Below are 18,796 nucleotides of genomic sequence, written 5' to 3'. Positions count from 1 at the left end.
CCTGCAGGCAAGCACTCCAGGAGTGCAGAGAGATGCTTTCAATCAATTCTGACTCAAAGAGAGAGGGGAAAGAGTGAATTTTAAGCAAAAGAGCCAGGAATATACTGGCTGAAGACTTCTGAAAATACTCTGGGAATTCAGACATGTTGGGGCTCAGAGCGGCTGCATCCAAAACAGTTTTGACCTACAGGTCCATAAATAAGACAAGTTAATTCAGGCACAATTGATGACAGGTGGCCCATCTTTTAGGGCTCAGCACATTTGCTCTGCCAGGAACGGTAGGGAAATATGATTGTGGTTTTAACCACAGGGCTCTCTGGGTATCTAATAAGGACAAATCCTCCTCAAACCAACCGGCAGAGCCTGATGAAACGCAAGAATGCCAAATATGATGTGGGAGGCGGCGCTGCTGGTTTTTCAGAAGACATGCAGGGGTAAAGATGTGGGAACACTGCTTTCCCTGCCCAAGGTGGAAGCAACGTTGTGGCGATTTGTGGGGTCAAACACTCCCCTCTTCTGCCAGGCATGAAACCTTGGCCAAGTGCCAGAAACTCTTCTCTGCAGAAAACCTGAGGTCATGTATTTGAAACTTTTAAAGGTAAAGGATACTTTTTTTTTTTTTTCATTATGAGGGCAATAAATTCAGCCAATTTCATGCAAATATATCCAGAAGATGCACGATGTGTGAGGGCCATATGAAACCTGGATTTATAATCGTGTTTTTAAAAAATCAGTCACCAATCACAGATAAGACATCTTTGAAGCAAGTTACTTAAGGACTGTCTAAACTCCAGATTTTGGCAACGATATGGCATTCATTATACAGGTTCTTCTGGTTCAGTTCTGCATAACTGCATTAAGAGCAAAAGCATCCAATGTTTCTTAGTTCACCTGCACTCCTCTCAGTAACTCGTCTTTGTCTGATGGTAACCATAGATACAAATGTCTTGCAGACATTTGATATAAGGCTCTGATCCATGGCTCCTTTAAGTGTCCATTTGCTGGGGTAACTTTATATATAAAAAATAAAAAAACCATTGAGCAGATACCTGAATTTCCATGCCGTTTCGGAACAGGGTCCTCTCTTCACAATAGCCTGATAGAGAGTCTACAGATGGATGGCCGGGCATGTGACAAGGTACCGCTGACGAGGCCCGTCTGGCTCGCTGCTTCCAGGAAGCCGGATTCCAGGGCACTAATCCAGAGAGACTCAGAGGCCCAGAAATGCCATCAGGTCCCTTGGCAGAGAACACATGCCCGCTTTGTGTCCCAGCTTGCCGTTGATGAAGGGCTGCAGGAACGCGAGCCCCTGCACAGCTCCCCAAGTGGGAACCAAAGCACCCCTTGTTTAATCCTCAGCAAAAAGCCATCAAGTAGGTGGAGTGGAGAAGTTGAGGGTTTGGAATAAAGACACACTGGCTGGGCTGGGGAAAGTGAGGGGAGGTTAACGGCAATCACATGGGAATCCGAATGGATCGAGGGGTTCAGCGTGAGGCTTTTCATAACAGTGCAGTCCTTCTGAATCATTCAGCTTTTCTCAAACTGTAACAAATCTTCTTTTCAAAGCGGTGGCTTCTCCACTTTGTTGCAACTGTTAACAATTGATGTGTTTTTCTTCAAGAAACAGACAAAGACAAACCTCTCTGTTGCACAGTTCAGGGTGTAAGCCCAGGAACTACATGGACACACAGGTTTGGAAGATGAACCGTGAACTGAAAACACATTCCACAGTTGAGCAGTCACTGCGTGCAATGGCTCTCGCAGCAACGCAGTTCACAGAACGCTTGACATTCTCTAACACACAGTACGCAGGAGGCCGGGGGGCCCCTTCATGCTAACACCTCATAAATCCCTTCATTCCTCCCCCCGACTGCACCTTCAGGGCCTTACGGATACAAGGACAAGCAAGTAAGAGAGAGAGGAACAGATAGCATTGAGGAAAAGCAGTGAAAACATACAGGGGTTTTCAGATTTGTGCAACATAGTCATACTGAGAGTTGTTCTTCCACCTCACACAAACAGATAAGCACGAGCTTCATCAGAACAACACGCTAAACTGCATGGCTGCAAAATGCAGAGCAAATAACAGGTTAACCAAATGTCTGACAGAAATGAGACACATAGACCAAAAAGCCAAAAACAGGTCACTGACACAAATGAAAAGTTCAAAGACGGGTTAAAAACCGAAAAGGCTGCACGATTATGACAAAAAATTATTATTGTCGATTATGCCCTTGAAATTATGATTATCACAATTTACATTGAATGATGTTTTGAATAGCTTTATACCATTGTTTGAAGCAACTGCATGCCATATTTTTTTTAATAAAAAAAAACAAGCTTACTAAAAAACTTTTATTGCTTTTCTATAGCATTAAGCCTCAAATGTCAACTATACATCAGTTCTACTTTTAATGAATAAAAAAAATAAAATAATTATATATATGTATATGTATGTGTGTATATGTGTGCGCATGGTATAATAATAGGGGCTTTCGCACTGGGTAGCTCCTAGCCACTAAGGTGTTTGCCCGAGAACTAATGTTTCCCTATGGCCGTTTTCCTGGTTGCATTCGCACCACCAGTATGAACTCTGCAGTGACGTAAGCCACGCTTCTTGTTGTGACTTATTTTGACGGCGAGGCAGACTTTTTTTTTTGACGGTGCTGAGAACGGCAGAGCCTGAGGATGGAGACATCTTCATTAGTTTCCGATCAACAGTCATTTCCGATCAACAGTCAATACGTTATTAGATAGAACTGTTACTCAAAGTAGATGAATAAGTATTAGCGTTTGCTGTGTTGCAGTGTTGCTAGCTGAGCAGAAATACATAATCATGTTGTTTCGCTTGGTCCCCTCAAACTTGCATTGGATTTTCTACTAGGCATAAAGGTTGAGAGGTCCATCTATCACTGTTTTCCATGCTCGTAGAGTTAGTTCATGGATTAAGTAAATAAAAATGGTGGGTGCTGGTGTTTCGCGTGTGTTCGACCAATCAGCGCACACTGGCGTCGCGGGTAGTTCCTATTGTGCTGGGTTCTCTGAAGTAGTCGTGATTCGCCTCATGCTTTAAACACACAGAATAATATAAGAGGACTTTGTAATCGCGGCTTTGAACGATTACGTAATCCTGGCATCCGTAATCGCGATTAGAAATTCGATTAATTGTGCAGCCCTAGTTGAAACAGCACAAAACAGTACTTTGGTAGTACAAGAGTGATTGTATCACAGACCATGGAACAGAATATATTCATATACTGTTGTATTTGTGTCAATAAAGCACTTCCAAAGAACAATGTGGTACTACTATGGTACATTTTGGTACTTTTGCGGTGGTGAAATGTGACATGGAGAGGGGGAGGCCCGAGGATTTGCATAATATGCATTTGCATGCTTGCACAAAATGTGTGTCAGGCCTTTGAGAGAAAAAGAAGATGCCACTAAAACAGATTTATCCTGCTGTTTGTAGTCATCATGTCTTCAATGCACAAAAAAGACCAAAAAAAAAAAAAACCTTTAGACATTTAAATAAACACTAAATGACATCTAAAAGCAAATCAAGGTTAAAAAACTCAGACAGATGAAGAATAGGGGAACAAGGGTTATAAACAAAGCTCTGCCATCTTAAGAATTCATACAGCATTTCTCCAAACTTTGTGTGTGTCTGGCGGTAAAGTTTGGGTCATGTCAGGAGAGATGAGGCGAGACAAGCAGCAACTCTCAGAGAGCCTGAACCGAACTGGCACCTGCCGTTAAACATTTATGCCTGATGCATTTTTTAACACACAACATAAAAAAGGCATGACTCTGTTGTTTTCCCTTCACCATCCTCCCAACCTTGCTCACATACATCTGCATACTAGCATAGTCAAAGATACTCGGGTGACGCCACGCCTGCGGGAACGCTGGGTAAACGGTCAAGTTTGTCTTACTAAAATTAGAACAAGGGCGTTCATAATGACAGCGATTCTTATCTGGTTACTAGTTGGCGTTCCTATAACGACAGTTCATTTGCATGAATTTGAACAATCGGCAACTCTAATTGAAAATTAATGACCTGAGGTCGCTTTGTTGCTGCAAATCGCTTTCAGTGCAAATGCCCCTTCAGAAGACCTGGAAAACAAACATATTATTCCTTCGTTTTCAAAGTCGCAGTAGCGGTAGACTTTTAGGTCAGCGCGGTAATCTCATTAAAACACATCAGGCCCAGACGGACGGCTGTTAACCTGTCAGTGTACCTGTCGGAGAGAAAGCTACGTTTTTCCACAGTCTATCCCCGGACCGGGCAGCATCAGACCCAGAGGGAGATGTGACACCAGCCGAGCTCATTATCAGTGTGAGGTGTGTGTTGTAAATGAGAACACGCCAGAGCTTTCAGCTGTCAGTTCACCAGAAGCGGTTTAAAATGTCGAAAAAGGGGTTGAAATTAGATGATTATTAGCAGGCAATTTGCATAGTGTCTGATACCAACACAGTAGCGATCATCTTAAATTAAATTTTCTTTTCTTTAAGAAAGAACAAAAAAAAAAAAAAAGAAAGCTTGAGATCTCAGGCTCTGAGAACAAATTAGCTTATAAAAAGATGACTACCCACAAACCCCTGGTGGTTTTCATAGCTCTTCCACAGCTGTGGATTCGTTTAAAAATAGCTCAGATTTGAGCAGGGCATTAAGTGTGATATCCTCCTCCTAAAAGGCACCGATTGTTCTCTTGATAAATAATCTGATGTCAGATTCAGTTTCTAGACCAAACACAAGCAAATCTGCACAACAAGGCTTGCGGTTTATGAAGACATTGGATATACAGCATTTATAGAGAGCATGTGATATGGGTTGTTACACCGCTTATCAGATCTCTGTATTGAGAGTAAATCGAGTTAAAGGGGTGGTAAAACACGATTTCACTTTTCTAACTTTAGTTAGTGTGTAATGTTGCTGTTTGAGCATAAACAACATCTGCAAAGTTACAACTTTCAAAGTTTAAAGCAAAGGGAGATATTTGCTTTTAAAGAAATCAATTTCTAAGAACTACAAAAAACGGCCAGTAGGGACTACACCACATTCCTGCGGGCTTGCTGACATCACTAAGCCCAATATTTACATAAACCCCTCCTCCGATGAAGGATTCGCACAACGGCTAGTCCTGAAAGATGGAGCAGTTCCAACTTTAAAAACAGAAACTGTTTACGGGCCACAACCTGTAAGTATGATTTATTTTTCGGCGTTGTGTTTTCCTGTAATAGTTCGTATTGTTAATTGTACGTTGTAGCAAGGAAGTAAACGAAGGACAACGCTGTTTGGCTCCACAAACCAGTTTGTTAAATGCTAACGTTAATTCATACTTATCCGACAAACACATACAAACTTCTGTTTAATATCACCAGCGCAGCGAACTTGGAATGTTCGTGGTTGTTGTGTTGTCGTTTATGTGATCAGTGTAAATTATTCTTTGATTATAGCTTTTATGTATTGTTTATCTACATGCTTGTTTATCTACAGGCATGCTAAACATGGTTTTGTGTTTGATTTGGCTACTGTTGTAAAGCCAATGTTTAGTGTTCGTATTGGATTAATAGTTCAGGCGACAGATATTTAGCTACAATCGTTCTAAATATACAAAATTAACAGTGTCATATAGCGATCTGCAGTCTTAAAAACATACCTTTCTGAAACGTTTAACAGCCGTTCTTGAACAGGTTCTGCTCGATCCACTAACATTCTCTGGGTCTGACTCGGGCTCAAACTGGTATGGCAATATTGACGCCGTTGTTTACTGAAGCACAAACTACCGGTAAAGATAAGGGGGCGTGACGTTTCCGAACAACGTGCACTTGGCGGTTAGCGAATCACAACACACTGGGCCAGCTAACCAATCTGAGCCCATTGCGTATTTTGAGGGCGGGGCTTCATAGAACGCGGAAATCATCCGACCGTTTTTACAAGGAGGGACAGAGCAGTGTAGAATAATGGTTAAATATGTGAAAAATAATGCGAATTTTTAAAAACGAAGCATGAACACGTTACAGTGCACCCCACAAACACAATCAAGCCTTCGAAAAAAGGCGTTTTACCACCCCTTTAAAGGAACTATAAAATATAGCGGTAACACTTTACAATAAGGTTCATTAGTTAACATGAACTAAAAATGAACAATACTTCTACAGCATTAATTAATCTTAGTTAATATTAATTTCAACATTTACTAATATGTTATTAAAATCAAAGGTTGTATTTGTTAACTTTAGTTAATGCACTGAGAACTAACATGAACAAACAATGAACAGCTGTGTTTTTATTACTAACATTAACAAAGATTAATAAATACTGTAACAAATGTATCGCTCATTGTTAGTTCATGTTAGTTAATACATGCTAACTAATGAACCTTATTGTAAAGCGTTACCAATAAAGCTTAAGTCAAGTAAAATACAAAAATTACGTATTAAAAATGTTGCAATGTCAACTAACTAAAATAATTAGAAGAAATAATTTGAAGTAAATAGACTCTCACATTTTAGGGAAAAAGCAAAAGACAAGGGGATAGAAAAATACATCTGGCTCCTCTTTTTGTTCGCTCGAAACAGAAACAAGCAGGAGGGCCAGTCCAGACTCATCGGAGAGGCTCGCGTGTAACGCTATGGCCTCCTCGGGTCTGAGCGTGTGACAGTCTGTGGATCGGGCCTGTAGCGGCTGGCTTGCAGAGAGGAAGGAGAGCGAGAGTGAGGTAAACAGATGAATAAAACATTGTGGTTTTGTGCAGTCCTGACCTCGGTTAACACCACGCTGTTTACACACAAGAGCAGTGTGAACCGGTGAGGGGAGTGGCACACATTCACACAAAAGCACAAAGACGTTGAGCATGAAACAGATATGCTCATGTTCTCCTTTCAGCGCACAATCAATGGACTGACTCACAAAGTTCCTCTGTCTTGACCCATTTATAGACCGTCGTCTGTTCTAATACGAGCGTGTAAACTGGAGCCCATGAGAACAGGGTTATCAGGGACACACCATTGTTTAAACCTTCGTTCATCCTACTTAAATAAAAAGCTTGAAGTCAGTCCAAGTAAATTAGGACATGTTTGCCAACCATTTTAATTGCAAAAACTTTTCATAAGTGCTAAAATAAAGACTTTAGTTTATTAGTTGTTAGATTTTCAAGTGTTGGTCTATAAATATCGGTGAGCATCTTGCGTTAAAACGAAATGTCAAGTAGTTCAAACGCATCTCAAGATATCTTCCTGTTCCAATCAGATGGCCAATTCAAGTCTACACTGGAAGCAATCACTCTCTAATCAACAAAGCTATCTCTGCTATTGCAAATCTTGTAATGTAGATACGTTCACTGATAGTAACTGCATCACAATGCACTGTTCGCTTTCAGTGTATTACCACACACTTCCTGGAAAAATAAACACAACAAGCAAAGATTAGGATGCCGTTCCTGTTTGCATTCAATCAAATAATTTTGGGTTTGTTATTTAAACTCTGAGTAGATGAGTGTGTCTAGTGCACTGAGAGAAAAAGATGAAAATGTCAGTATTTTAGCACAGTTAATTGTGGATGCAAGTAAAGTCAGTCTGTTTTCTGAACGCTGTAGCTTTGTCTCCTGAGTTCTTACCCTCCTAGCTGGCGGTGTATGTTGTCTGGATGTCCTTTGCTTTCATAACTGCAGCTCAGACGAGTCTTTCTCTCTCTGTTTGAGCCGTAGACAGGACAGCATGGGCGTTTCCGGGATCGCAAACCCAGGGGCCTAAAATACCCAGGGGCAGCGTTCACAAATTGTGCGGTGAGCGAGTTTAACAGCCTCTCCGTTCAAGAGCCGAGACGCTGTGCCAAAGTTGCATGAGGGGTGAGAGAAAGGGGAGGAACTACGAGAAGGGAAAAAAAACGCAAATGTGAGAGACAGGGAAAGAAATGAGATGAGAAAAGGTCACTGCCGACACTCATGTAAACACCAGCACAGGATTTACAGTGTGGCAAGAAACCTCTCGTCGCGGAAAAGACACAAAGAGACTCCGGCCCAGGAGCAAAAGAGCCAAAACGAGGAGACATTCCAGGAAAAGACGGACCTCCCCTCCTCTCCCAACTGGAAAAGCAGTGTTATAATGGAGTACAGGCTTCCTGGCTGCTGTCAACTTGGGAATGGTCTGGGATGAGAAAAGGGAGGTTGCGGATCTCAGAAACAAGCCGTGAATGGGTTTCTTTCACACTGTCTTGCTCACGTTTTGAGCGTACACGTCTCTTTTTGTTCTTTATTTACACTTTTTGGAAGACGACAACACGTAAAGGTTTTTTAAAAACACATTTTACTTTAGTAATTTCACATTTTTCTAAGTTGAATGGAATGTTTATCGAGAAAAAATAAGGGGAGGTGCTTGATTTCATCCAAAGTGATTGTGAAAAGTAGGCTGTGATGTCACTGCCCCGCCCACACAGATTTGCTTACATCAGCAAAAGAGAAAAGTCGTTGCTGAGGTTTATTTTGCCAAATATTAGGGTTTATTTTGACAAAATATTGTCTGTGAACCTATGGTGGTTCAGCCAGGAACTGGAAGGGGTTTGTGAGTTGATGAAAAGCAAATTAATTATAATGTAAAAAATTGGAGAGAAAAAACATGTAGGAAACAAAAGATTAAGTATTTTGTTTACATGCATTGCATGTGGCCGACCGATTAACCAACATCAGATAACAGTTTTGTGTATGGATGCACGATATATCGGCAACTATATCGGTATCGGCCGATATGTGTTTGTTTTTAACGTTATCATTATCGGCCTGATGAGAAATTCTGGCCGATATATTAAAGGCGATAAATAACGGATGATTTCCTTCAGCTGAGACACTTCAGATGCGCACTGTTCAACATGATGTTTTTAAATTGCTTGAAATATGATTGGAATCACTTCAAAAATGGAAAATACAGTTCAGCGCAACATGTGCAGCACGAGTCTGTAATATAATCGTTATAATCGCGTGCTTGAGCCATGATGAGACTTATTTTTGTAATCAGGCTCTCAAAAATTATATCAAATTTGGATTTAGATTTATCAGCCAATATATCGGTTTCCAAACAAAAAAAATTATCGGTTATCGGACAAAATTTTCATATCGTTGCATCCCTAGTAGTGCTGTGAATGTGTTGTTAAAATACTGAAATATTAACTTAAAATCTGCTTTAAATTAATATTTAGGTGAAAATAGTTCAAAAAAAGGATTGGGAATCCCCGCTTTAGATTCGCGCACTGTGTAATCAACATTTACACCGAAAGCTTTCATGTTGTCTTCAAATTAGATCCCTTAATGTAACGGAAAATGAATAAAAATAAAACCTGCAAAACTTAGCCTACTTGGGTCTTCTTCCTCTTCTCATTTGCCCTTTTCAAACATGGCCGCCACTCTGGCAGAATGCGCACGTGCAACAAGCGAGCACACACACGCTCATACATGCACATGCTAAAACACTGTCAACGGTAAAGAACAGAAAACTGAACGGCGGCTCTGCACTGAAAACCGCATTTCCTTGCAACAGCATGGATCTTACCCTCCCTTCGCGCGTTTACTCTCCTCTTCTTCCCTCCCCCTCTCCTCTCCTCTCACAACTCACGCACAGAGACACGAAACGAGGCGCGGCGTTGGAAATGCACTGGCTGACAGCGAAGGACAGCTGCTCTCTCTCGCTAGCTCTTCCCTTCCCCCACAGCTCGCCACACACACACACACACACACACACACTCTTACACCACTAAGAGACAGAGCCAGCACATGCGGACGGGAGGGAGAGAAGATGGAGAAAAACAGGAGGGAGGGGAGAGGCGGCCATGAAAGGGCTTTGTTTCGCATTTCTCTGATGGCTTTTGCAGGCCTCGCCACCGGCTTGACACAATATTCAAATTCTTCTTCATTTGAGAGCAAATTCAAAAGATCAGAATATGCCAATTTGGTTAAGTAATTTCAATATTAATAAGAGTCAAATTAAATGAAAACAATGACAATGTAGCATTGAAGTAGGGATGGGAATTGATTCTGATTCCCAACTCTGGTGCCTTGATTCTTTTAGTACTTTTGAAGGAGCAATCCTCATATTAATTAGCATTATTTGTTTTGTGCATCCCTTTAGTCAAAGAGTCATCAAGAGTCATTCAATCGTGAATCTGCACTGGTAGTGTTTTGCATGTATGAATTGTGAACACAACTGAACATCGTGAAAATCTTTCAGTAACTGTTTTAAAAAAAAATTAAAAATAAGTACAACTTGATTTAGATTGTGAAAAGTAGGAATGACCAGCAATGCCAAAATTTAAATAAAATAAAAATACTAATAATAATTCTATTTTGTGTGTGTGTATATATAAATAAAACCCACTTAAAATCAATTGTTTTAAATGGTTAAAGTGAATTTAGGCATCACAGCATTATAATGTACAGAATAAAAGATGGATATCCCCCCATATAATTAGCATTAAACAAAAACACTTTCTCCTTAACACTTTTATAAATACCATTTGCTACAACAAAACTCTAAAACTGATAACTCATGGACAATTGACTTGCCTGGATAAATGAAGGTGAAAAACAAACATTAAAAAGAATCAAATTGGATCTTGAATCAGACAGTTACGCTGTTGTACAACTCGTTCAAAACGAATGTTATGAAAATCATTCAGTACCAGTATGTTTTAACAAATGAAGCTGGTCCTGAATAAGAATAGGCTAGTCCTTAATTCCCAACTCAACCTTACATACTTACTATGTATGAATAATAGTAATAGCGATGGTTGTCTTAGCAAACACTGCTTAATTATAAAGAAAAAAGATGACTTGACTGTCAGAGTTAATGGCTGAATCAAAAAGCAGTGAGAGAGAGAGAGAGAGAGAGAGAGAGAGAGAGAGAGAGAGAGAGAGAGAGAGAGAGAGAGAGAGACAGAGAGACAGAGAGACAGAGAGACAGAGAGAGAGAGAGAGAGAGAGAGAGACAGAGAGAGAGAGACAGAGAGAGAGAGACAGAGAGAGACAGAGAGACAGAGAGACAGAGAGAGAGAGAGAGAGAGAGAGAGAGAGAGACAGAGAGAGAGAGAGAGAGAGAGAGAGAGAGACAGAGAGAGAGAGAGACAGAGAGAGAGAGAGAGAGAGAGAGAGAGAGAGAGAGAAAGAGGCCATCACGATTGAATGGTTCCCACTTCCCCATCTTTATCTCCCGCTGGATTTATTGGTGAGGATGTAGCAATTACGCACCAGGCAAAACAAGCAACCCAATGTGAATTTTTCAAAGGAAGACACTCTAACATCGAGAGAGAGAAGAGAGAGATTGTGCTGAACGCCATCGCATAACGATAAATGGGAATCTAATCCCGTTTTTGGCATGTCAGCCGGGATTACACCAAAACCATAGCCTTCGGAACCAACGAAAGCCTTCCCATATGGAAATAGCCTCGGGGGAAACACATTTCCTCCAAATAATGAAAGGAGTGTTAAGAGGGAGAAAAAATAACCTGGGTATTTACCAGCACAAGATCAACCCTCTGACAGGGAGAAAAAGAGAAACTATAAATCAATCCGTGTTCCTGTCAGCATCCCTTAAAATGGAGCTCGGCGTGCCAGAGCGAGTGGGCTGACGGATCGGTACCGTGGCACTTCTGCCGACGAGGTTTAAAATAAGCACACAGCACATCACGCTAATCATAACGCATCGAGCGTTTACACCAAAGCTGGTGTGTTTTGATAAGGTTCTAGGAAACAAAAACAGCTGCCAAGAGCAGCTCCAAGAAAAGCTTAATGCGTCTCCCGGGATTATGAATGCGCACTCTCGAAAGCTTAAGACCCGTAGGGATGGGACTAAAAAAAAAAAAGAGTCACCTTTACGGCAACAATACTTAAAGCAAACAATCAGCAAAAAAAACTCATATGGTTTAACAACATTCCTAAGTTAAAATCCTTAAATTAATTACAAGCGGAACTAATCCATCTACTGCCAAAAAAACATAGCGGAGTAATACAATCGCGTGGTTTAACCAGATTACATTTCCTGAAGAAAACCTGACTGGGTGCTTGCTTGGCTGTACAAAAACCTTGCACAAAAATCTGAGGTACTTTTAGTTACTGTTATGAGATTAATTCCATAGTGTTAACATTAAATATTGAAGCAAATTCCTCTTTCAGGGGGCTTTTCTGAACCGATGATACCATCATGAGCAGACAAAAGCGTTGCCTCACACCCAGCTCTTTAAATCTGGATTATCTTGAGATGGTTTATTCACTGGCCGTCTAACAAATCCACTGAGCTGTAGTCTACAATGGCAGCTAATTCCCCACTTGAGCCAATAACACTGGCCAGCAAGGGTGTGAACCCACGGTCGGCCTGTTTTCGACTCGAGCGAACCTCCAGATGTTGGAAAACACAGTTTATGGGCAGAAAAGATCCCAATATTAAACATTTGCACACACGACATAACCCTCAGAAAGGATTTCCTGGATCGCCATCCGATGGGGCAATAAACTTAGCAACTCGCGTCAGCCAGAGTTACGACGTGCGCTCTGATCTCGCCGTTGGGCCAAGCTCGCAGTGCGTGATGTGCGGTCTCATGGCGTTTGCCTCTATATTTAGGGTCAGAAATGCAGACTGCTGAATCAACACGGCTATGACGGATGACGGCATGAGCTGCGGACGAGCAAACGGTTTCAGTGTCAACAGTGGTCATATGTTCTTTACACCATGTTCAATGTAAAACGGCATTCACAACTCACTTAACATGAGGCGCTTCTGAATGAAACTGGATATCCATTGAGAATATCTCGTAACAGCGCTGAAACACGGGCAACTAAAGCACAAAGACTTTACAACACTCTATTACAATAATCTTGATAATTATACTGATAACAGATAAATGTTAGAATTTTAATTCTATACTATTTTGTCTAAAATAATAAAAACACTAAAACGGAAAATCATTGTTTTTTAAATGCTAATTTATTATTATTAGCGTTTAAAAAAAGAAAGATTAATAACTAAGTGAGCATTATGTGATGGCAAAGATAACAAAAAAAAGAGGAAATTATAATTCACAGTTAATTATCCAATTTTGGTCAGTAGGCTAGGCTACAATATCAACCAATATTATAATAATTGAAATATTATATAGGCTAAATTAAAAAATAAATCTATATAGCACTGATAAAATGTGCATCCCCAGTTGAAATATTACAAGAAATAACACACACTGCATAAAAGTTACTAATTTTAAAACAGAACTAAAGCCAAAACTCTAAAATAGATTTAGATGACTAAATCATCTCCTTAAAATATGAAGTACAACAAATAAGTAACCTTTAGCATTACAAAAGAGTGATCTGATGAGCAGGGTCGGGGTATTATCAGCACATTTATAGATATCAAATGCTGATTTAGTCCATGACTGGAAGTGCCTTATTAAAGAAGGTCGCCTCGTCAAATAACCCCAGAGATGGGTTAAATTAGCCCGTGTTATTCTCAGGGCGATAACGACTGCGAGTGCAGTATTAGCGGATATGCTAGCGCTCCTGCATTCCTGCACGATCGTGCGAGGTTGGAAAACCAGCCCTGTCTGCCATCGAACGGCTCGAGCCCACAACGCCCCGCCCGCATCATGGGATGAGGAAATGTGAAACCACTTTCGAGACGGTTTAAAAGCCGGTGTGGTCCCCTCCCTGACACTCGATAACATCCCCTCCTCACACCTCGAGATCTGGTTGTTCAGAGGCATGAGGAAGAGGTATTTCATGTTTTGTTTGAGCTGTTGTCGTTCCTCCCCCCAAGGCCCCAAGTGAACCCCCTGTGCTTGTTTAAGGAATGTACCAGAAGACAATAGTGGCAGTCAGAGGAAGCCATGAATGGAGGCCATTGGCCGCAAAGCACTACAGTGCCAACAGAAAGGTTTCTACCAGGGACAAAGCTTGGAATGGCTTTTCTAACCTCCAGAACAGAATCAGGCTAGAAGAAAAATACCCTTGAGACTACATCAAAAACATTTCAATTAAACCAGAATTGCAAGCATGTAAACATCATTACTTGGCTAACGCAATGCAACTATACGGCACCATTGTTAACTGTTCTTGGACTAAAAAAGAAGGAATAGATTGCCGTAATTACTTAGGAGTTATTGCTTTCTTTAGTAGCTAGCATGTAAATATGCTAAATAATTAAACTAACACTCTCAAGGTAGATTCACATCTTCACTTTTTTTTGCAGCAGCTGATCTGAGAGTAAAATTAAAAGAGAATGATTCACACTAATGACCACCATCAACCCCGTTTTCTTTACACAGTATGTGAATGTTTTAAATGTTTTATAGTAAATCATCTTAGTAAAACACTTCACAACAGAAAATACACTAATGCAACAGGCTTGAAAAAACAACAAGGTCTTTTAAAAAAACCTTTCACCCTCATCAAAGTCAAAACACTAAAATCTTTCAAGGACATTGCAAACAGATCTCCATGAATTCTTTCTAAAGAAAACCCCTTGTTGCTCCTTCCAGTAGCCTATATTTGGTTGCCTGTCACAATTGAAAGCAAGCAAGGGGTCCAAGTGTTACATTTCAATGGCTCCCCTGGGGCCCACTAGGTAGGGAACACAATGCTGTGAGTATGAACAACTACTGACTGAGTCACTCGCAAAGAATTTCTCATATCTATTGTAAGCAGATACGCTAGTCGATCCTCTCTGTTTGTAATGCACAGGCCAGGCTTAGTAGTTGCACAACTAAAAGCAATGCAATACGTTTTCTGAATTTAATGACTACGAAGACTACTTATTTAAGATAAACACCATCCCATTCATGCATTAGTCTGCAATGATCTTTGAAGGGTTTGCAAAAGAAAAAGTGTATCGTTCATGTGGGGATAATGCCAAACTCTACATTCTTCTGTCGAGGCATGGATTCTTGTTTTAACACGAGAGATCAAGCTACACACTAGTCCAGCTGCCAAACTCCTTATGAACTAGGAGGCCGATAATTGAGTGAAATTAATAATTGAGAAAACCCCTACAATCAGCCAACAACTCAAATCAAACAAGACTGAGCAACAAGAACTTCGATCAGATAGAGAAATAGCATGTAAATATTAGACACTTAACCTGAGTTTCTACATTTGTTACCTAACAAACGAAAGGCTTAACCCGTTCGCAAGATGGTTATTTGGTTAACGACAATTGGTAAGATCAACTTATTAGCATTAAAGCTGTTAAATTCTTGTATTCAAGGTGGATGTTGTGGGAGTTCATATTCTTGTACCTCTGGTTATCTGGCCGCTGTCCTAAATCTCTTTTGGCAGCTCTATGCATTACTAATTGGAGATTGAGTCCACTGAGCCAAGCATGTCAGTTTTCCTCTTTTTAAATTGGACTAGTGCCAAAGGGAAATGCAGAGAGCAGGTTGGCACACCAGTGTATGTCAGTTACCACTAACTCTGGTTCATTTCTAAACAGTTGGACAAGCGTTAGCTTTCAACCTCTACTGTGTTACACAATCACCATTTATAATACTCAACCAGATGCTTAATAACTGGAAACATTAAACCGTCCACACTAACACCAGACAGACTAATGCAAACTTCAGATGCTTTCCCATTGATAGAGCGATGAAAACACCAGTGCACTCACCTTCTCACTTTTTACTTTCTTCATGCTCCTGCAGTCATTATTTTCCACTTCTTCTGGTTCGCTCTTGATAGCCAAAGGTGTGACTATTCCACTGGTATCAAGGGTAATATTCCCTAGTTGATCAGCACCACCAAGGTCCGAATTCTGCGTCCCCTCAAATGGGGTATTGCGTGCCTGGCCTAAAGGCATAACCTGGGCCGATGGGTCCTTTTCCAAGGGCACGTTCCCAACTTGTACCCCTTCATTTTTCTCCTTCTTGCTTTTCCCAGAACCGTCCTTGTCCTTTTTTCCACTCTGACCATTACGGGAGGCCTTGTTACTTTTATCGGAGCCTTTCCCAGAAGGTAAGGTCGTGGAACCGCTTCCCGCGGTTGGCCCAGTGCCCTCGTTTTGAGTCCGTCCCTGGGCGTCCTTCTTGCCCCCATCAGGGGTTGAGGACTTGCTACTGTCCTTGGAATTCTTGCTACGCTTAGCTTTGGATTTGCTGTCCTTGATCGGTGGAGGAGGCACCGGGTTAATGAACTTAATGTTGTCAGGCAATGCCGCTACGGCGCTCGAGGCAGTAGCCATCCCGTCCCCGTCCTTGGTGCCAGACATCTCAAGCTTGTCTTTCTCTAAGTCGGCGTCGAGGTCAATAATCAGGTTTCCTACACCAATATCCCACTCATCCCCGCTGTCGTAAGTGTCCACCGCATTCGAGTCCACACCTTTCCCGCCTGCAGTGCCACTACTGAGGGACATCTTAGTGCCAGCGGCCCAAGCGTGCCACAGGGAGGTCTGACCTTCTCAGACGACTGAGGCGGTCGGGAAGCACATTTACAAATGCCTCAGGGTCCTGATGGTTTCCCCTTCCCAGTAACCCACATTGTTGCCCTGGGGGAAGAAAAAAAACAATGAGAAAATATGTAAGAAATTAGGAAATGTAAGTAAAATACAATGTTTTAATACCATTTGACAGGACACTGCTCTCATGAAACAGGTTTAGAAATGTCGACTTTACATTTTCCATATATAAAAAGGCTTTGCAAGCTGTACCACATAATTCATAACTGAATTATGTAAGAATTATGTAAGAAATTCTAAGTCGCTTTGGATAAAAGCGTTAGCTAAATGATTAAATGTAAATGTAATTACAAATACATGCTAAGTAACTGTTTCAAAATCAGCTGATTCATAGTCATGGTCACCATCAGTGCACAGTCAATCTGTGCTCAGAAAACAGACGTTGCATCACAACACATGGAAACACTTCACTACATCACTGACAGGTTTACATCAAAGAACTGACGGCTGGACTCAAACATGCCACTGGTTTGGAGACTGCATAGCATTGCTATTAATTTCCTGACAAGTGAACATTAAATATATTAGGGTGTGCAAAACTACATATTTTTAAAACCAACTACCCATGGGATGTCTAAATGACTAGTTGGTCTATTAAGGAAGCCCACTATAATTAGGCTGTTGTAGAGTAACAGTGATATATTCCTACACCAATTAGGCTAGGTTATTCACACAGGACACTTCTTGTGTTTAAAACCAGCTGGACGGTCTTTAGAAATCAAGTTGAGCTCATTTTAACTTGATGGGTCATCAATATAGCTTGAATGCAAACCAATGCCATGCTCGTGGCACAAGTTGAAAAAAACAAATCTGACGCTGAAATGCATGCTAACATGATTTTAGGAAGTTGACAGTGCATTGTTAATGGTAACTGTTACAAGATAAAGCACTTAACTACTCAGCCTGTAGACTTAACCCTAAAGGTTAACCACAGTGTCAAAATATTACATTTAAATATTCAAAACAAGGCAAGCATCAGATGTCCATGCCAGCTGGACTAAGCACAGCAGATTGGACCAGAACCTAAAAGGTCTTAAATCAGTTTTATTTTTTATTAAAGACATGCTGCAAAAAGTCTTGCTAAAAACAAACAAATACCCAAATTGTGTGGGGTTTTTTTTTTTTTTTTTTACAAAATCATGGTTTTTCCTATTTTGAAAATATTTTGGTGGCTGCCAAAATGAATCTTTGTCCCGCCAAAGATTTATTTGGTAATTTGATGTGGCCATGTACCTGCCGTTCTGCAGTACTGGTTCCCGCTGATAGCCATCTGCTTTGAAGAAACGCTCCCGTGAGTGTTTGTGCTCTGTGAAGAGCATCAAAGGCATCATTTACAACATATTTCTGCAGCATTGATCTTTGTAGCCAATCACAGACAGGGCTATCTGTTAAGCGTGTGAACGGAATGGCCAATCAGATGCGTTTAAAAGAGTTTTTGTTCAGCACGAGTTTTTCACGTTTTGAATCCTTTCATTATAATCAACAAAGTATAAACACGATGTCAATAAGGGATTCACTGCACAGTGTGGAGAGCTTCATTGATTATCACACGAGTTTCGCAAGTGTGCAGCTTTGTGTACCTCACGTTGAAATTGAGAGCTTCGGTGATTATAATGGCAGCGATCTTTGCTCTCTTTCTGTATGCAATTATATTTTTCATGCTGCTAACTACACTGCAAAGTTTCCGGATTGACAACCGTATTTAAATGCGTGATTGATAACTAGGCTATAGCAATGGACATAACAAAAATATCTGATACTGTATGTCAAATTATCTTAAGTCTTGTAGTGTAAATGCAAAATAATAGACCTGCCACTTTTTCTATATATTGTGTAACTTTGTTTTTCATTTTATTACAACCTTTTCAAATCAGTCAGCCAGTGACTTTTTACATCTAAATTGACAGATTTTTAAATATAAAATAGGCCTTTTTACATCTAAATTGACAGATTTTTAAATATAAAATAGGCCTTTTTACATCTAAATTTACAGATTTAAAAAAATATAATAGGCCTTTTTACATCTAAATTTACAGATTCTTAAATATAAAATAGGCCTTTTTACATCTAAATTTATAGATTTAAAAAAATATAATAGGCCTTTTTACATCTAAATTGACAGATTTTTAAATATAAAATAGGCCTTTTTACATCTAAATTTACAGATTTTTAAATATAAAATAGGCCTTTTTACATCTAAATTGACAGATTTTTAAATATAAAATAGGCCTTTTTACATCTAAATTGACAGATTATAAAAAATATAATAGGCCTTTTTACATCTAAATTTACAGATTTTTAAATATAAAATAGGCCT

At 40.3% G+C, this 18,796-nt stretch overlaps 1 protein-coding gene across 3 annotated transcripts in view; it reads right to left on the bottom strand.

Annotated features, from left to right (window-relative positions):
* Nucleotides 1-18,796, bottom strand: part of znf609a (zinc finger protein 609a) — a 107,101-nt gene that overhangs the window by 49,492 nt on the left and 38,813 nt on the right. Inside the window, exon 2 of one of the 3 annotated variants that reach the window (XM_084095958.1) lies at nucleotides 15,637-16,509. In XM_084095958.1, the coding sequence (XP_083952084.1) occupies nucleotides 15,637-16,377 (741 nt within the window). In that variant the 5' untranslated portion in view covers nucleotides 16,378-16,509. Of the gene's footprint in view, nucleotides 1-7,619; nucleotides 7,870-9,543; nucleotides 9,699-15,636; nucleotides 16,510-18,796 lie in introns of those variants that run through there. The other 2 variants (XM_084095962.1, XM_084095961.1) reach the window with 2 other exon arrangements.

This window comes from Abramis brama (assembly GCF_963993115.1).
Source record: "Abramis brama genome assembly, chromosome: 20".
Classification (NCBI taxonomy): Eukaryota; Metazoa; Chordata; class Actinopteri; order Cypriniformes; family Leuciscidae; genus Abramis; species Abramis brama.
Note: the sequence above shows the minus strand (reverse complement) of the source record. Positions and strands in the feature narration are given on the sequence as shown.